General features: G+C 43.0%; 1 protein-coding gene across 1 annotated transcript in view; it reads left to right on the top strand.

Moving 5' to 3' along the window:
• Nucleotides 1-18373, top strand: part of vstm2l (V-set and transmembrane domain containing 2 like) — a 43597-nt gene extending 25224 nt beyond the window's left edge. The window contains exons 2-4 of the mRNA XM_068733648.1: nt 11016-11185; nt 11409-11453; nt 15650-18373. Coding sequence (XP_068589749.1) covers nt 11016-11185; nt 11409-11453; nt 15650-16141 — 707 coding nt within the window. The 3' untranslated portion in view covers nt 16142-18373. The remainder of the gene's footprint in view (nt 1-11015; nt 11186-11408; nt 11454-15649) is intronic.
• The last annotated feature ends 335 nt before the right edge of the window (nt 18374-18708 follow it).

The raw sequence follows: 18708 nt of genomic DNA, 5'->3' as shown, positions 1-18708 counted from the left end.
CCGATGTGGAAAATAAGAACGCCGAAAAGAAAAGAAAAGAAATGACTAAAAAGCCGGCACATTTCTTTTTTTCCCCCCAGAAGCTTGTGGTTCATTGCCCTGTTGAACATGGCTGTACCTCTACACTTTCTTTGTGTGTCTATATTGGGAGCTGCTATGGATTCACCTTGGAGATGGCTTTTATTGATCGCTCTGTGTCTCTGAGTGAGCTACGCGCCTTTTTAAATTCGTTGACTGAATGTTTTGGCGAGGTGTGATAGTACGCCGAGTAGCTGAGCCATTTGGGAGAAGCAGCAGACGCGTGAGGAGAAATGCACTGCAGGGCACACACAGCAACAGAGCCTGAACACAACTGTCGGCCCACCGTGAGGCTGACAGTTTGGGTTTACTGGATGGATTGCCGTGAAATTCGGTGCATTTAGTGCACACGAGTGCTTTAAAATGGGCCTTTTTTTTTTTTTTAATAAACGACGGAGGAAAACATGCTGCCGTCCCACATATCTTATTTTTTCAATACACTGCTCAGGTTAAAGTTGAATTCCTGTTTGACAAGTAATAGAGCATTTTATTTCATCTTGTGCTTGCTTCTCTAAAATTCAAATGATATAGTTCTTTCAGCAGCATATGGTATTTTTATATCTATTAATTGTGTATTTTTTTTCCCCCTCTTTAAATAGATCTTTCTCAAAGGTCGTATCTGAAATATGTGACGTTCCTTTTGTGCCCCAGATTATTTGATTTCCACATTTGGGATTTGTATTAATGGATTAAAATGGTGATGGAAGGAATTTATTGTAAGTCACGTTGGTGAAAAATATCTAAGTGAATGTAATTTGATTTAAACAGCGGCAACACATTACCCATAGTTAATGTTCATTATTGACCATGTGAACAATATATGTGGCAAATTGATGTAAATGTGGTCTTTCTGTGGCCAGCCACTGATCAGCCAGTGAGTAGAGATTTTTAGTATAAAGTTGCATTTTGTTCTGAATGGGGGAAAAAAAGCTACAGGTCACATAAAAGTGTACCATAACAGAAGCTTATGGCGAAAAAATGTCCAATTCCCGATAACCTTGGCGTCCTTTTATTAAATTAGAGACACCGTAAGCGGCGTGCCTTTTTACAAACCCTCGTGAACACCGGGGCACGGCTCATAAACGCGGCGGCTTTTACACATGGCTGTTCAAACCTTGCTGTCGTCCATCACTATTTTATGGCTAGTTAGCTCAGCTCCTGCCGCGCTGCCTACACACACACACACACACACACACACACACACACACACACACACACACACACACACACACCGAGGCTCGTAAACAACCATCACGCACCTCGCCGTGACGCGTTTCTGACACATTCCATTTTTTTTTTAGGACATATTTTTTGAGGGGGGGGGTGGGCGGGGGATTCAAGGTGAAGCGCGAACAGAAAGAGATTCATGATGCTAGAGGACAGGTAGAAGTTTTCACACAGAAACGGGTTAATCCTAAAACAAGGAGGAAAGATTTTCTGTATTTGCATAGAAAGTTGTCTCATTCTTCTCCAATTTGTCGCTCAAACTGGTCAGATTATCTTCCCCGCTTGGGAAACTGTTGTTAAATCCATGACAAATAGCAGGATGGGTAGGATTAAGTGACTTCCCACAAGTGTAGGAAGTTGGCTTTGGAGAGACAAACTGACTGAAAGGTCTTTTTTGATTCATCACGTTTTGAAGCAGCGTCTCTAAATTCCCCTCCACCGACTCACATTCCGTTGTTTAGACTGCCGATTAAAGTCGTGACGTGTTGTTGACCTTTTTCTATGAACGGGGGGGAAAAAAAGGCACAACAAATTCCACTGAATCCATGCGTGGTTTCTCATTACAGCGTCTTGAAGAAGAAGAAGCTACAGAGGCAGTCTTTGGGTTTGCTCGGGCTGAGGGGCTTCCGGCAGGTTCTCTGTGTAACCGACGGCAGCTGTTTACCACAGAGCTGTGTAGAGGCACATTATTAGAGCGTGAAGCTTGTTATGAGGCCTTGCGAGAGACTCGTTAGTCGCTAATTATTTCTAAAGGAGCTGCCTGGCGAGTCTGGATGGAAATGAGCGTCGAGATGCAGAGAGACGGTAGGAGGACGGATGTGGTGTTGCGGAGACGGAGGTCAAATGTGTCTGAAGACACGACTGTGTGTCTAAACCTGCTGGGAGTTTATTCAGATTGAAGTTTGGCTTGTGGCTAGATGGGTCTTTTATGGATGAACTATTTATTGGAGGGATAAAAGAGAGAAAATAAAAAAAGGATATTTAAGACTTAGGATGTCCCGATCAGATCCAAGTCGTTTCATATTGAGTATCTGCTGATGCCGATCCGATGCTTTTATTTTTCTAGACAATACAGCTGCAAAATGCACACTTCAAGTACATTAAAACTATTAAAAGCTGAACCTTGATGATTTATTTTTTTACAGAATAAGGAACCCTCTCTGTAATCGTTTCTTGGCCTTGTCGCTGTCCTCAGGCATCTTTCCTCTCTGTCTCTTTTTAAAAGTGTCCTCCAGTGTGCGTTGCTTCGGCGCAGTCTTACCTGAGTTACCTGAATCAGCTGTATTCAGTGTGACTGAGTGTTTATTTTCATTGACTGTACACCTTTTGTTCGCAATACGTTGATTAATAACTCTTGTTACCTTTTTGCTTGCGGTGCTTTTGTCGCACACCATACTTTGCTGTAATGTCACCCTCACTCCACTGTAACACGTGTTGCATACCGTCGACAGTTCGCTTAAATCTGACTTTTGGACAAAATGTGTTTCCCGATTCTCCCTGCCGGCGCCTCGTGTCTCGTTGTCTGTATCATCGTTTTTTTTGGGGGGGTTGGACAAGCTTATGAATCTTAATTCTGGGTTCTTTACACTTTTTGTAGTTTGTCGTGCACGGCAGCTTTTAGGCGTTTTTGCTGTTGTTTGCTAGCAGACGAGGCGAGTGGCAAGGAGCCACCTTCACACGCAAGAATTGTTTTCCCCCTCCGGTGTGGGAGGGAGTTAAATGCAGCTTTAAATTCATTTTAATACCGTCTGTCTTTGTTTTTTTGGGGGCATTTGGTCCATAAAACTGACAAAAAATGATAAAAATTAAGAGTGATTATATTATCTCTCTAAATGTCAGCTCCTCCACCGACTCCATCTCAATCCTCTTTTACTTGCTCTCACCTGATTTCAAACACTGCAGGATTTTCTTTCCTAATCCCGTCTCACCTTCCGATTAGTTTTTTCTTACTTGATTGATTTTACAACCTACACATTTCCTCCAGTCTCTTAATGAGACTGAGAGCAACGTTTGTCTCCAGTATGTATACTGTATATAGGCTCATTAGTGTGTGTGTGTGTGTGTGAGTGAGTGAGTGAGTGAGTGAGAGAGAGAGAGAGAGAGAGAGAGAGAGAGAGAGAGAGAGAGAGAGAGAGAGAGAGAGAGAGAGAGAGAGAGAGAGAGAGAGAGAGAGTATGTTTATGGGTATCTGTTTTTCCCACAATCACATGAGATGACATTTTAATAAACCACCTGGGGATTTGAGTTGTCACAGCAGAAAATAAGATAAACCAATACAACAAATGCAGAGTGCAGATCAACTCAAACAGAACATGTCGAGGGTCAGACAACATCCAAAGATGTAAATGCGCCATCTTTGTTTTTGGATTGCCACCGCAATCAGTTATTGATGGAATTTTTCTTTTTTTTTTTTTTACCCGCAGGTTCAAAAGGTTGATCCTCTACACCCGACAGTGGGCGGTCTGTTTCGCTCCGTGCGTCTCACCGTGAGAGAAGAGAATTTTTGAACAGCAACTCACAGGCTGCATGTTTTTCATGCATAGCACAGAGGACAGAAATAGCCCCGGCTCTCCAGCCCTGCCTCTCTTATTGTTCCAGCCAGGAGCTCTGAGCCAGGCGACTGATGTGCTCTTTCAGAGCGGAATAAGGCCCCTGCTGGATGAGACGCCTGTGTTATTCCTGGTGGTGATGGAGAGGAAAGACTGGAGTTTGAGAGCTGATACTGCGCTGCACAGAGAAACACCTCGTCTAGATCTACTGTCCCCTGATTACAAATACTACAAATATATGTAGCCAATCCTTTAATGCTACTTACTGATTACAGATTATTTGATGTTCAGGTTTTGTTCGCATTGTCTTGAATGATCAAGCGAGCCTCTTCATCCTCCCCGATGCCTCTCTCAGATACGAGATGCTTAAAGCACACTCGCCTCACACAGCTTTGTGCTACAAAGGCCTCATTGTTATTCTGAACTCTCCGCACCCATTGGGTTTCTGCGAGGGAGTAATCGTTGGGTGTTGATGTGGTAATAATGTCTTGTGCAGAGGTGGCACCTTTTGTTGTGTTGAATTACAGAAAAAAAAGCTAAAGAAGCTGACCTGTCCTTGGTGTTCTGGCTGAACCCTCTGGCTCAGGAAGCCATGTTCTCCTTTTAACCTTTTTCGTTTGATTAAGAGGGAAAACAGTGTTTGACCTGCGCTGTGGGGAGGCAGGCAGGCAGGCAGCTGGGATTTGGACCAAAACAGCAGGAAGCTGAGCTCAAGTGGGGGAAGGGGGGGAGCTGGCAGGGCCAAGGGTGGAGAAGGTTCACAGGCACACACACACACACACACACACACATGTCCTTGTGTGTGTGTGTGTGTGTGTGTGTGTGTGTAATTAGATGCACAAAACCAGATAATTTGCTCTGGAATTGATTACGTAGAACCAGGCGGCAACCTCCGGTTTTGCTGAGTGAAGCCAATGCGAAAGTGTCTTAAAACTTGCATTCTCTCTAATGTCCAGCAGGGGGCGACTCCTCTGGTTGTATAGAAGTCAATGAGTCTACTTCTCTCTTGAATTATTCCCTCAGTAAACATTGTAAACATGAGTTTATGGTCTCAATCTCTAGATTCAAGTCTTCCTCAGTACAGCATGATGTTCATTTAGTACACTTTGGTCCTTTTAAAGCGGAGTATGCTTTAAGGCGGGCTTACTGTGATTGACAGGTCGCTGCTGCTCCCAGAGCCGTAGCAGGCATCACTGCGTCACTTCTCCGCGTTCCAAACATGGCAGCAAAAAAGGCCAAGATGACGACGGCTAAATCGCTGAACTCGAGGCTTCGTAGCGGCAGTCCACAAACCAATGGGCGACGTCACGATGACTACGTCTACTTCTTATATACACTATGTGTAGAACCAATGAATATATGTCAAATATGACCGTAATGGGACGATGACGTTGCTCCGTGGCATTCAGCTTATTTCAGAGTTCTTCGGCCCTCTAGTGGTCAATGATCGGTCAGTTTTAGTTAGCTTGAATTCTCGTATAAAAGTCAGAGGCTTTGACGGCACAAATAAATGACATAACAAATAATTTACAAATAGAGGCTGGTTTGCATGCAACCCCTCAAAGCTGTGTTGGCTGGAGTCTTGTACTCCTGGTAGAGACATTAAATGGTTACTTAATAACATAGTTCCAAATAGGCCTGGCTCTCTCTCTCTCACTGAGGTAAATAAATAAACAAAACATACTGATAATTAGTTATTTATAGCCGCTGCGTAAATTGCACCAGCTGCAAACACAGCAAGGTTCTGTTTTGTATCAGAGGCAAAAACTCACTGAAACTTTTGACAACATATGGCAAACGCAAAGCCTGCATTGCTGAAAACTCCAGCGCACACAAGTTTCCCATCTGCTAATCTTAGATAAGACCATACACTTCGGATACAAGGGGGTGGAGCTTCTCGGGTCTTACTTTGATCCAACGAGGATTTCAAAACTTCATTTGAAATCTGAACGGAAAAATCTCAATCAGCTGTGGCTCTTAGAGACGGCGTCTTGTTAGTTAGGTTTGATTGCTCACACTGTACTGATTAAACTCCATCCAGCTCCATGTTGTTGCTGAGTCTGACCTCTGACCTCCCGTCGGAGAAGAGCACAAGAGCTACACTACCCATACCGTTAACTACATGCATTGACATTCAGAGGCTGTTGCCACAGTTTCATTTCAGCCATTTAGCAGACGTAGAAAAGATGCAAACACAAGAGATTTTACTCTCTGCAGTTTGAGTGAAGCCGTAACCACAGCAGCATTTACATTTAAATATATAGAGGCTATCCATTAGGGAATATTAGCTAAATTAGCATTGTAATGAAAATACAATTCTACTTAGCAGAGGTGTAATTGAACAAAACAGCAATATAAACCCTCCTCTTTCTCGGAGTGTAACGGAGGACGCCCATAAATCAGCCTAATTGCCGTTATGGTGGCGAGTGAGTCACACGGTGATGGTGGAAAGCTCTTGGGAGTACTGTATGCGGCCCGATGCACCACCAGCCATCTCGCACACACACCGAACAGCATTGACATTCAAGGGCTGATGCCGCTGGCTGCCCGATCATGCAGCAGGCGGCATCTATTTTGCAACAAAATAACAAGTAGAAGTGAGCCGTTTGCCACTTGTCTCACATCGTCTGGTTCACACGGTGGCAGTTAAAGGAAGGGTAATTCATGTCCTGGCTTCACATCAGTGGTCATGTTTAGGCAGACAAACAATATTTCAGTTTGGTAGTTTGTAAAATGCTTGATTAGTATCCATAGCCGTACCTTTTTAATTTGTGTTTTTACCCTTCCTGTCAACAACTAATTCTCCAACCATTTTTTCATTTGAGCGGTTTCATTTCCATTTCTTCATATAATATCTTAAATTAATTCTGCATTTCTTTAGCTTTTTCCAGTGGTTGTGTAGATGCTGTTTCAGTGTCTCTTTGGTATGTATGAGTTTACATTTTAACCATACACATGGGGCAGAAAACTACTGCTGGACTGACCTTCATAATTACAAACTGCTGGCCGCAATTAGCTGGTGCTTCATTCCTAAGAGACGTTCACTGTTGATTATTCATGCAAGGGAACATTGTAGTCCCCTGATGAATTAGCTTTACCTCTGGTTGTCAGCAGCGGTAAGGCAGTTACAAAGATGTGACGCGTAGGTGGAGAGGATTGTTTTTAAAGGAGCCCTATATGGAATTCCGAGCGAATCCATGATCGAGCGATTGCCTCCACATGGCTCTCAACATGGCGATGGTTGAGCCTGTAGCTAGAAGCTAACGGTGTCAACGGCTCAAACAGTGCTGACAGAGGGGAACCGGAGAAACGCCCCCCTGGACGGTTATCGGTGATAACCGCCGTATGAGGGCAGTGCAGAACAGCGGCCATTAGCTAGCCACAAACAGGGACTCACGTGCGCTAACATGCATGGCAGGAATGTAGCATTAATATGCTACATTAATGCTGTGAATGTCATATCGAGAACGACCCTGAAGGCACCTTTGACAGAGCTGTGAAACAAAAGTAAAGTGACGAGTAACGCATTCATTTAGCTGCTGAATAATAATTGATATGATTAATTAATTGCAGTTTTCAAGTAACTTGCTCAACACTTAGTTTTAGTGCATTGTCAAATTACTGTGCAGAGAAGGTCTTTTTCCTCAATGCAGTAAAAACGAATAGCGTTAATGATGACTCTGGGACATCTAAATGGGATTCAACCAATATTTAAGCTGAATCAGCTTAACTCCGCAAACAAGCTGGACACACAGCTCTGACCAAAGAAGCAGAGAAAAGCTCTGCGGAGCTGCAAAGTCGGGTTGTAATTCTGTGCGTGTGCGACGGACTCCTTTCTTATTACGCAGGATCATTTGATTGAGCGTTACTGTAAAAATATTGATTAGCCGAGCTTTAAAGTTATTAGTCACACCAGCGTTCGACAAGACGCAATGTTCAATCTGTAGCGCATTGATCTCTTGCCACAAATATTGCCCACCCACTCATTAAACCGAAACGTGTGTGCATTATGGACGGTATATCACTTTTGCAGTAACTGACCGTCTTTGATGTAAACCGGCCCTTCCTTTCTGACCTTGTCTTTTCAGAGTGCGCCTCATCCCGAGGTGGACCCATAGCCTACTGCCCGTGTAAACAGGCTATTAGATGGAGTATGGTGGAGGTTTTAGGGAGGCTGGAGTAATACCGTGGCGCAAAGAAACATCTCCCGCTCCCCTTTTTTATCACGGCTGTAATTACCGCATTCCATTTGTCAAAGAAATAAACAATAACAGGCGCCCGCCCGCAGCTATCTGCTACCTCGCACATTGTCCTCCGCCTTCCTCCTCTCCTCTCTCTCTCATATATATATTAATTCCTCCCTTTATCCTTACAATACATTAGTCTCTCACAAACACACAGAGGCTCGCTCACACCGACCCCGTTCATTAATTCAATCTCTGGTGATGATTTATTCTCTCGCTCATCGTCGCACAAATACAGAGTTTCTCCTTCTCGAGAACGTTTCTGCGTCCATCTCCACTACTTCCTCCCCCGCTGTAAACGGGTCGACGGGGACGGTGCTGTTGCTTTCGTTCAGCGATGGCCCGAGAGCCTTCCGCTGTTTATCTTGGAGATAATGATAATGCTTCAGGGTGAAGCACACCCGACTCATCGCGGCCTTTTATTGGCTCAACAATGAGAGCGTAAGGGCTTAGAGATGACTATTACCAAGAGACACGGCATTAGATAGCCACGTGTTTGAATCATTGGCACGCCAGAGTCGATGGAATAGAGAGATTTGCAGAGCAGGAGATAGCGATTACATTTAAAGCGGCGATCTGTGAGATTTTCTTTTAATTTTCTCCCAATTTTTTTTTTACAGTAAAAGCTGTTTTTTAAGTGTCAAATATGTGCTCAAATTTAAGAGACAGGCTGAGTAGTAGCACGTCCTGTGATCCGATTTGCATTTGATTGGGTGCATTTTGTAAATTGCTCAGTGAGCTTTATCTCCCTTACATTATAATGGGCCGGTGATGACTATCGCAGCTTCCGGGTTAACGATTGTGTGAAAGCATTTGTTTCGAAAAAAAAAAAAAACGTGCACGGATTTCTCGTTTCGGGCTTCAAAGCTAATTGGGGAAAAGACAGATTATCATTGCGAAAGAGGCTCTATCTCTTACACGGCAGCTTTGAATATTATCAACAACAGAGGGGCATTGGGCATTGTTGCTGGCTCCGGCTGTGTAATGTCAAATCGATACCCGGTGCGCTTGGGGTTTCACAAATGATAAATACAAGCAGATTTGATCAATGTACAAGAGGGATGTATGACTGGAGGCTTGTACTGCTCTCGTAATACAAGACGGATCCATAGAGCGGCCTCAGTGGTCGAACACACGATGTTAATCTGTGACCGGCACTTAGTCGGTGCAGTCACACTCATTTTTGATTGACTGATCGTTGAGCAGGACTCCTGCTTTCTTTTAAATAGCTGCATGATTTAAAAAAAACAAAAAAAACATGCACAATCCTTCTGAAGTGTCACTCTCCTGTCAGGGAAAAAGCTCCGAATGCCAGATACACTTCAGTGACATCGAATTTGACTCAGATCTTGCGGCGCTGATCTACGTTTGGAATGAAACTCCTCATCTGTGACGGCGGGTTTCCCCCACGGGAGAAAACGCATCTCATCTACTGGTTTCAAAGGGGGAATTCCACACGTGTCGAATGGGAAATATTGTGACAGTCACGGTATTATGTTCATGGTGATGGAAGGAGCTCTCATTACACAAAATATTAGTTGACTTCATCCACCGTATGTGAAATAGTTTCAGTTGTGCCTTGTTGCATTTCATTTGTGTTCCACATTTTCCTAATTAATTTCTGTAAATCAATTCTTGGCTATTTCTCTTCCCTTCAACAGTACTGTTTGTCAGAGCTGCCACTGCTTATCTTAAAGTAAATGTAGTCTGGATTTCACTGGAGAGGAAAAGATGACTTATGATCTTTGTTTCCTTGTCATACAAAAGTTGTTGTCCGAATTCATTTCCTTACCAATGAATGATTGCTCAACACAATTTAACATGTTTGTTCGATGGCATTTGAAACCACGCCACCATCACTGATTGTACACCGTTAAGACAAGACTATGTACCATTAAACACCTGTAGCACTCAGCAGACACATTCTACAAACAGACGAAGTGGTTCATGTAGTCAGGATGTGCTGGTCCAGAGAAGACTGCTGCTCCTCCGGAGACGTGTGCGATGATTTTGTGAAGTAGGACATGCTTTGAATCGAGGGTTGAAACCTAAACCACATTAAAAAGGTTCCATTTTTGCTGAGCTCCACTCAAAAAGGCTCGCCTTCAGTTTGACGGTTACACTTGGGTCTGTGGGTTTGAGTTGGATGATTAGAAAAACGATATTACAGAAATACATAGAAAGGAAAAGTGAATGCAAGGTAGAGGATTTTCCAAGTCCGGCAGTTACCAGTCGCCAAATTTAGGGATGCTAAAAAACGTCAGTATATCCATGGTACTGTAGGACGAATTGGAGGAAAGTGTCACAAACTGATAACTGACATTTGGTTGGTTGCAAATGTATCCATGTAATTACCATCTGACGATAAAGGCCTGTGCTTACACTATTTATACCTGCTGAGACTTTTCAATGGAAACCATAGAGTGTAGTAGAGCAGTAGAAAGATGCATATTCACAACTTTGTTCTTCAATTCCATTTTTGTCTCTTCAAAATTGGTGTTGAGATGTTTTTCCAAGTAGAATTTAACAACACTAACGAGTCTAATTCTCTGCTTTCTAAAGCTTGTCGCAAATACTATTATCAGTTCAGATCTTCAGGTAAGACAGGGAAACCACTGACGAAGACAGAAACATGTACCTGTTGTTAAACATGAATCAATAAATGTAACTTTCCCTCTTCATAAATGCTGCCGAGTATTCGTGAGGACAGGAAATTCATGGCTCCCTTTTAAGCTAAATATCCACGGTTCCTCTGTACTTTGTGGGGGTGACAGCTGATCTGTTGGCTTTTGTTTTTATGGTATTGTGCAGCTTGATGGGACCCAAAATGTTCCAAATGTAGGTTCAGATTTAGCTTATTTCATTTTGTCATAATGACATCGTGTGTTAAACCGTGTCCCCTTCTGTGTCTGTCCAGCCATGTTCACAGAGGTGCCTCATGATATGACTGCTCAGAAGGGTCAGGACGTGGAGATGGCGTGCTCCTTCAGAGGGGCGGGGACGCCCTCGTATTCACTGGAGATCCAGTGGTGGTACATCAGGAACCACCTCGACTGGATGGACAGACAGCCCTGGACCACCAATGAAGTAGGTTCATAGCAGGAACTCCGCTGCCTTCTGGTCTCTTTTGCAACACCTGTAAATGAACTGTCCATCAATCAGCAGCCTCTATTTCGGGCTTCAGCTTAATTTTGGGCAGAATCCCAGGTCAATTCTTATAGCGCCTTGTTCTAGTGTCACCTGCATGGATTCATGTGGATTCATCTATCGGTTGATACTGTAATAATACATTCATCGAATATTTTTCTAGGTGGCTCCTGATGAGGAGATGCCAAAGGATGCTACAAAGATAAGTGTGAGTAAACCACTATCTCCTGTCATTCTTGTGAAACAAAGCCTCATGTTTGCAGTGGTATTATATGATGAAATGAGGCACAAAGCCCTCGTGATTACATTAAAATGTCTTGTTTCAGGTGTTGTACTTAAAAGGATCTCATTTTCACTTGTTCACACCCCAGACGACGCATTCACTCCTTCCTTGACTGGTTTGCAGGATCACAGTGTGAGCCAAAGAGGTGTCACCGGAGCTCGTGGGGGGGGGTTCTCAGATTCTCATAAACACCCCTGCATCCTTATGACTTCAACACCGAATCCAAATACTAAACAGTGAAGGGGAAAAGCTGGGGAAGTCAGCAGAGCTTTTAATGTCTCCTCCTGTATCCATGCGTTAACTCACCCAGGTGACCAGTTCTCCCCACAACAAGCAGGGAGGGCCTTTTACTGAGCCAGACTGAGCGCGTAGTGACTAAAAATGTGGACTTTTATTTTGTATTTACTGCAGAAGTGAGCAGAATGTAGGAACTACTGCACATTGCCTCCACACCAACATATTGCTCCCACTAAATCTCCAATGTCGACTTTTTACGGCTACAAAAATGAGCAACAGAGGCTACGTGCTAATCCTACAATCTTACTGGAGCAGTGGTGGAAATAAAATGGTATGTGAAGTAAAAAAATTTATGATATGCAAAGATGTGTAGCGCAGAAACACACACACACACACACACACACACACACACACACACACACACACACACACACACACACACACACACACAAAAAACATGAAGCCTCTGTTCTTCCTCCCAAGAGGCCAACTGCTGCTGATTCGCTATTATGAAAGCACCAGCTGTGGTTTTGGTGACTGTGTGTGTGTGTGTGTGTGTGTGTGTGTGTGTGTGTGTGTGTGTGTGTGTGTGAGTGTGTGTGAGTGTGTGTGTGCATGTGTGTGTGTAGCGTGAACACTGCAGGCTGTACAGCTGGGAAATGATGATGAGCTTTCTCTATATAATGAATGTCAGCCCACATTCATATAGCACAGCAAAAACACGCCAGGCACAAACTGATGACTGGTGCTACAAAACATCATTAAGCTTTCGCATACAGTCACACGCACATGACTGTATGTGAAGACCGCCGTCACAGGGAGGAAGGTGGGTGATAACAAAGTCGTATTTATATCTTGGTACGTCACACGTCTCGATGTCCCCAAACTCTCAGCTTCTCTGTGATGTGAACTTGCAAAGCTTTTACTTCCAAGATGTGCTCTCTTTGTACTTTTCAAGGCCCAAAATAGTTTGTTTTTTTTAATATATATCTCTGTGTATCTACATGCTAAACCTAGTTTCATCTTAAAACATTGCCACGCCCAATTCATAATAAGCAGCTGTAAACCTTTTATATGTATTTTTGCTGAATTTGTATGCACCAACGACACTAATACCATTAACGGAAACGTGTGTTTTAGGGAACACACTTTTTTGCTTTCTGGATGAGAGTTAGATGAGAAGAGGAATTTAGTTTTACAGACAAAACGAACAAACCTCCAGTCTTTATGCTAAGCTAGGCTAACCATCTCCTGTCTGTAGCTTCACAATTCATTGACAAACATGAGAGTGGTCGATAAGCACAGCATTATTTTTGCATTACAGTTACATTCAGCAAAGTATATTGTATGATTTTTATTTTTCTCATAAAAATACAATATACAGCATCATGGTATACTATGATTTTTTTCGACTTGCTATGCTATGACCTTTTATTACATGATATATTATTACAACATACTGTATTTGACATACTGTACCATGACCTTTTTTTTTTCCACATCCTGTCCTATGACTTTTAATGACATGTTATCATTTGAGTTCTTCCCACTTTTATTGACACACTGTTCTTTGACTCTTTATGACTTATTTCGACATACTATGACTTTTTTCATCATCGAATATTATGTCTTTTTACGTCTTATTTCACTATACGATTACTTTTTTGACATACTATACTTTGCTAACTTTATGATTTTATTCGACAGGCTATACTGTTACTTTTCATTACATAATATGCTATTACTTTTCCAACATACATAAGACTTTTATGGAGATACTTTTCTGTGACTTTTCAACATGCTATACTATGAATTTTTTAATGACTTTTTGACATGCTATAATTTGACTTTTTTTAAAATGCTATATTTTAGCTTTTTATGACTTTTTTCAACATGTTAAACTATGAATTATGGTATACTATGATGTTTTTATGAATTTTTTTAACATGCTATACTTCGTCTTTTGTCGACATACTATACTATGATTATTTCATTACTTTTTTATTACTTTTTTGACATGCTATAACCTCAGACTCATATATTTAAACCAAATGGTGAATCAGAAAATTAATCAAATATAAAACTTGAGTTTAGTCTGTAAACTGTCTTCACTCTGGTATGAAACTCCAGTGATGTTGAGAACAATCAGATCAGTCCGATCAGCTGCAGTGTCCAATCAAATAACTGATTATTTTGATGAATGAAGAATTATTAAATTAATGAAGGGGGCGTGTCGGCCGCTAAATCACTTCCTGGAAGGCTGCTCTCGTGCATCCTCGCTCATGGGTCCTCAGGGATCCCTCCTCGCTCCTCGAAATAAGAGCTTTGGGACAGTGAGGAGCGAGGAAATGTCAAATAAGAGACTTTGGATGTACCCTATGACTTTTTTTTCGACATGCTATACTAAAATACATGTTGCATGGATGGGAACAACACAATGATGTACGGGAGCGGAGAGCATCTCGCCGCCAGAAAGGCGGAGCTTTTCATGAGGCCCAGAAGCCTCCAACTAGTGCGATCAACACCTCCAGGTCCCTGTTGCATGAAAGAGACATGTGGACAAGCCAGGGGACAGTCACAGCACGCTGTCAGAGCCATACTAGACTTAATAAGACGTGTTCAGTGATTATTTATGTAAAAACTATGTTGAAATGCTCCTTTAGCTGCGCCGCTGACCACTCATAGCCAACAGCCCTCAGTTGAGGTTAATCAGTCTGCGGAGCACGATGTTGTGGCATTCTATATTCAGAAGTTCTTTTGGCATAGTATATTATGACTTTTTTTAGGGCATACTAGAGTATAACATTTTCTATGACCTACAATAGTAATACTTTGTTATGGCATATATTACTATGATTTCTTATGGCATAATATGCTATATTTTATATGGCATTTCTATGGCAAACTATACTATGAAGTGTCCTTCTTCTTTTGTCATTCATGACATTTTATGGCTTTCTATGCTGTAACATTTCCATGACCTTATTATGACATGCTATATATAGTATGACATTTTTAATGCCGTTTTAATGGCATACTATAAAACATTTTATTCAACATATAATTAAACACGTCATTTTTTTTTCATGAAATACTATATTATGACATTTTAATGGCATACTTTTACTTATACTATGACATTTTTTTATAGAATACTATGACCTTCTTTGGTCATTGTACTTCATCAGGTGCATAAAAAAGGCTACCCACAATATGTACATGTTGAACTGTTGTTGTTCTAACAGTTGATACTGAGGGTATGAATCATTGGCTTAGCAGCGATTTAACTGATGATTAGTGTGAGTGCCACTGATTTTCCTGTAGTGCTTCATTGCACATTCACATTACGCACTCTTTGTCTGCCATGTTTGTTTATTGCGTGCAGCGTTAGCGGTGTTATATTATGGGATGTTCATCATGGAAGAAGTAGACCTGATCACAAATTCTGAATTGTGTTTCAGGAAGACATCTGCTTCCAATTCATGGTTTTGTTCCATTGCTATTTTTGCACCAACATTGAAAATACCTACCTGCACTCTCCTGGGGCCGTTTACGTCTTTCGGATTTGATAACTGTTCAAGGTTTTTGCTTTAAGCGAGAGTACATTAACTTTTGAACGAAGAAATAGGTCTTTCCTCCTCTTCCAAATAAAAAGTGAACAATAAAATAAATCCTTGCTCAGTCAATACACGCAGAGGTTTTCCCGCCACAACTTTTCTCGGTCTGATATGACCAGTAGCTTACGGTGGCTAATGTTAGCAAACTTTAGATAGCTTTGTAACTGATATTGTCACTTTAATTACTTAAGATATCCTGTTATTGACACGTATGACTCGGCAAAAGTTGCTACTTTCTAACTTTTCTCTCTTTATTTCGTCCGCCAGGTTGTGAAGGTTGTAGGAAGCAACATCTCCCACAAGCTCCGCCTCTCCCGGGTCAAGCCGTCTGACGAGGGCACCTACGAGTGCCGCGTCATCGACTTCAGCGACGACGCGGGCGCCCGCCACCACCGCGTGAGGGCCTACCTGCAGGTGGTGCCAGAGAGCGACATCCCCAACAGCAACCGCAACGACAACTTCGAGGCCCTGGACGACACCAAGGGAGGGGTGGCGTTCGTCGACGGGGACGACGCCGAGTCTCACGGCGGCGCCAAAGAGCACGCCCACGGCCACCACCAGAACCACGGGCACCACCAGGAGCACGGCAAGCGGCCCTCGTCGCCGGCCCACCACGGCCACAGCCACAGCGGCAGCGGTCAGCAGCAGCAGCAGCAGCAGCAGCAGCAGCACAAGGCGGGCAGAGAGCTGAGGAAGAGGGACGCGGACAGTAACCACAACCACAATGACTGCACCAACGAGCCGAGCTGCGCGCCGTAGACGCTGGCTCATTACACCCGAGTGGTAGATTACGCGAGGATTGCGTGATAACGTGACGCAGCATGAAAAGCTATTCTTCCCACACAGCTCCAAATCGAGAATCTCTAGAAATGTACAGTGTAGGGCTTGTTCAGAGCACGGTGCTGTAAACTGCGCTGGGGAATGTAGCTTTTTCCTGCTGCGCGTGAGTCTGGGCTGGACTGGCCTCAGCACCGACAAATTAAAAATAAATAAAAATAAAACACTTTGTCTTGCTATATACCCATGTTCCACTCTTGTACTTTAGATACTGTAAATGACACAACCCTGCTTTCAGGCTCATACTTCTTCCACTGCCTTACTCTCTCATTTGATACACAGAAAAAGAAGCGTATTAGACTTTATGTAGCTGGGTCTGTGCCCGGTGCGAGACCGTTCCTTTTATTCTGAGGGCGCACTGAGTGAAATCAAACCAGTCAGTAATTCTTCCCTGGATATCTTGTCAAACGTCTGATTCCTTCCGCTTTGAACGCAGAGCACTAGCTTCACTGCATCTTTTTTGTGTGTGTTCTAATAATGGACCCGAGTACGGTTGCAAAATCTGTGTGTGCACCCGAAATTCAGCAATTTATTCTGTGTTTACTCCCCGGGGGGGGGGGGAGAACATGCTTTCTTCAGCAGAAACTCATCAAGGTCCCAATGCAGCAGCGCTCATCAAGGACAGATACGGCCTCAATTCATTTGTGTTGGAGTAAACACAGTGGCAAAAAGAAAAATCCCAGTGCGCAATTCAAACAAGGCACATCACAGGCTGTATTTTCACCACAGCTCCTTCTAGCTTATGAACTAGCAGTGCAACAGAAAATATGATCCCCCCCACCCCCCCCCCCCTGCCGTTCAGGCTGCGAGAACATCAATCCTTGTTGTCCCATGTGGACCCCCACCTGTTTTGGAAAGCCATGAAAGAATCAAAAATCTGTGCCACTATAAGAATCTGGCGTGCCTCTGAATCCACTCTGCGACAAGAAATCTACGGGAGAAATGTTGATCTTGGTGCAAGATACTTCTTCTTTTTTTTTGGAAGAGTAGTGCTGTATTCCTATCCCGGCTTTAGTTCCCTTATTCCGATGCTCCGGCCCAGCGCTCAATCATTTAAAAAAAAAAAAAAAAAAAGCCTCAATCCTCTCCACTACAAGCCTCTAATCCACTCTGTAGATATGACTGTATAATACGAAACAAAGTGCATGTTCAGTAATTTTCTTAAAAACTTTTTCAACCAACCATACACAAAGACGGTGTGTTAGTTAACATTTGTTTTCATTTATTTGTTTGGTTCATTTAAAAAAAAAAAAATAAATAAAAGTCCTGTCAAATAGATTTTTTTGTTTGTTTACTAAGCAGTTTTCAGTTGCTTTACTGCTCTCCAGAAGTGCTGTACAGACAGATGAATGACATGTTCTCTTCATAGCTGCTCAGAAAGGGGTTTCCCTTATGTATCTTAGTACTTAAGCAGTGTTTCTCAAAACTACTGTGCTGTATGTGCAGGGCCGCAAACATGAGTGTTGCCGTGTTTTAATGAGCTTGAACGTGGGATTAATTTTGTGCAGTTTGGGACTGGTGTGGTGAGTGGGGGTGGGGGTGGGGGGGTCTGAAAAGATGTGAGAGGCCATTTCACCTCTGCCACTTTTGTAACTCGATGAGGATCCCTTCCTTCGTTTAGATGCTCGGTCGACGCTTCGCTCCGAGGGGGATCTAATGGGATCTAATGGGAGCTAATGGGACATGGTGAATGGGTGTCACGTTGTGGATGAAGCCCCCCGGGGCAGCGAGGGGCGAGAAGTGGGAGGAAAATGTTGTTAGTGAAACACTGAAATTGTCTGTTCACACTGCCTCAAAATACAGCGCGTGTCTCGAGGGCCATGCGGGGGGGGCGGCTGTACTTCTCCGCTGTATTATCCATCAGACGAACTACAGCGCTCCTGGTATCGTTGGCTGTCCCGGTGGACTGGGAGGATGCTTTACTGAACAGAGGGAGTGATCAGAGGGATTGTTTTGTTTTTTTTCTCCAATAAGTAACTTTGATTTGATGTTTTGTAAAGAAGAGATCAATGTAAAAAAAAAAAAAAAAAAAAGATGTATAATGTACATTTCTTCTAGAATGTTCGGTCTCACAGGAAGTGTATGGCTTTATCAAATGAAATAAATTGTATATGAAACATCGGTGGACATTTTCGCATTGATTTGGAGACGCGAGAGGGCAAGAAGCCACAACCAGCTTAGATTTCATTTAGACCCTCACTATATATTTATATCTAAAGGGTTATTGAGGGTGTTTGTACAGTGCTACGTCAGCTATGCTTTAGCTTCTGCCCCCTTGCTCTCTGTGTGCGTGCGTGTGCGCGTGTGCATTAAGGAGAAACGGTATTAGGCAGTTGCCTGTGTGTAATAGGTGCTGCCATAGCCTCCACTCCCATTGCTGCTGATGACTAATGGTGCTATTGTCAGCACTGGCAGCAGGATAAATAGCAACAGCGCAGCACGAGATAAAGAGGCACTGTGCCGCGCTCGCTAACATTAAGCCGGGCCAG

Source organism: Cebidichthys violaceus, unplaced genomic scaffold (genome assembly GCF_023349555.1).
Source record: "Cebidichthys violaceus isolate CVI_PGR_0920_01 unplaced genomic scaffold, fCebVio1.0.p SCAF_6, whole genome shotgun sequence".
Taxonomy (NCBI): Eukaryota; Metazoa; Chordata; class Actinopteri; order Perciformes; family Stichaeidae; genus Cebidichthys; species Cebidichthys violaceus.
Note: the sequence above shows the minus strand (reverse complement) of the source record. Positions and strands in the feature narration are given on the sequence as shown.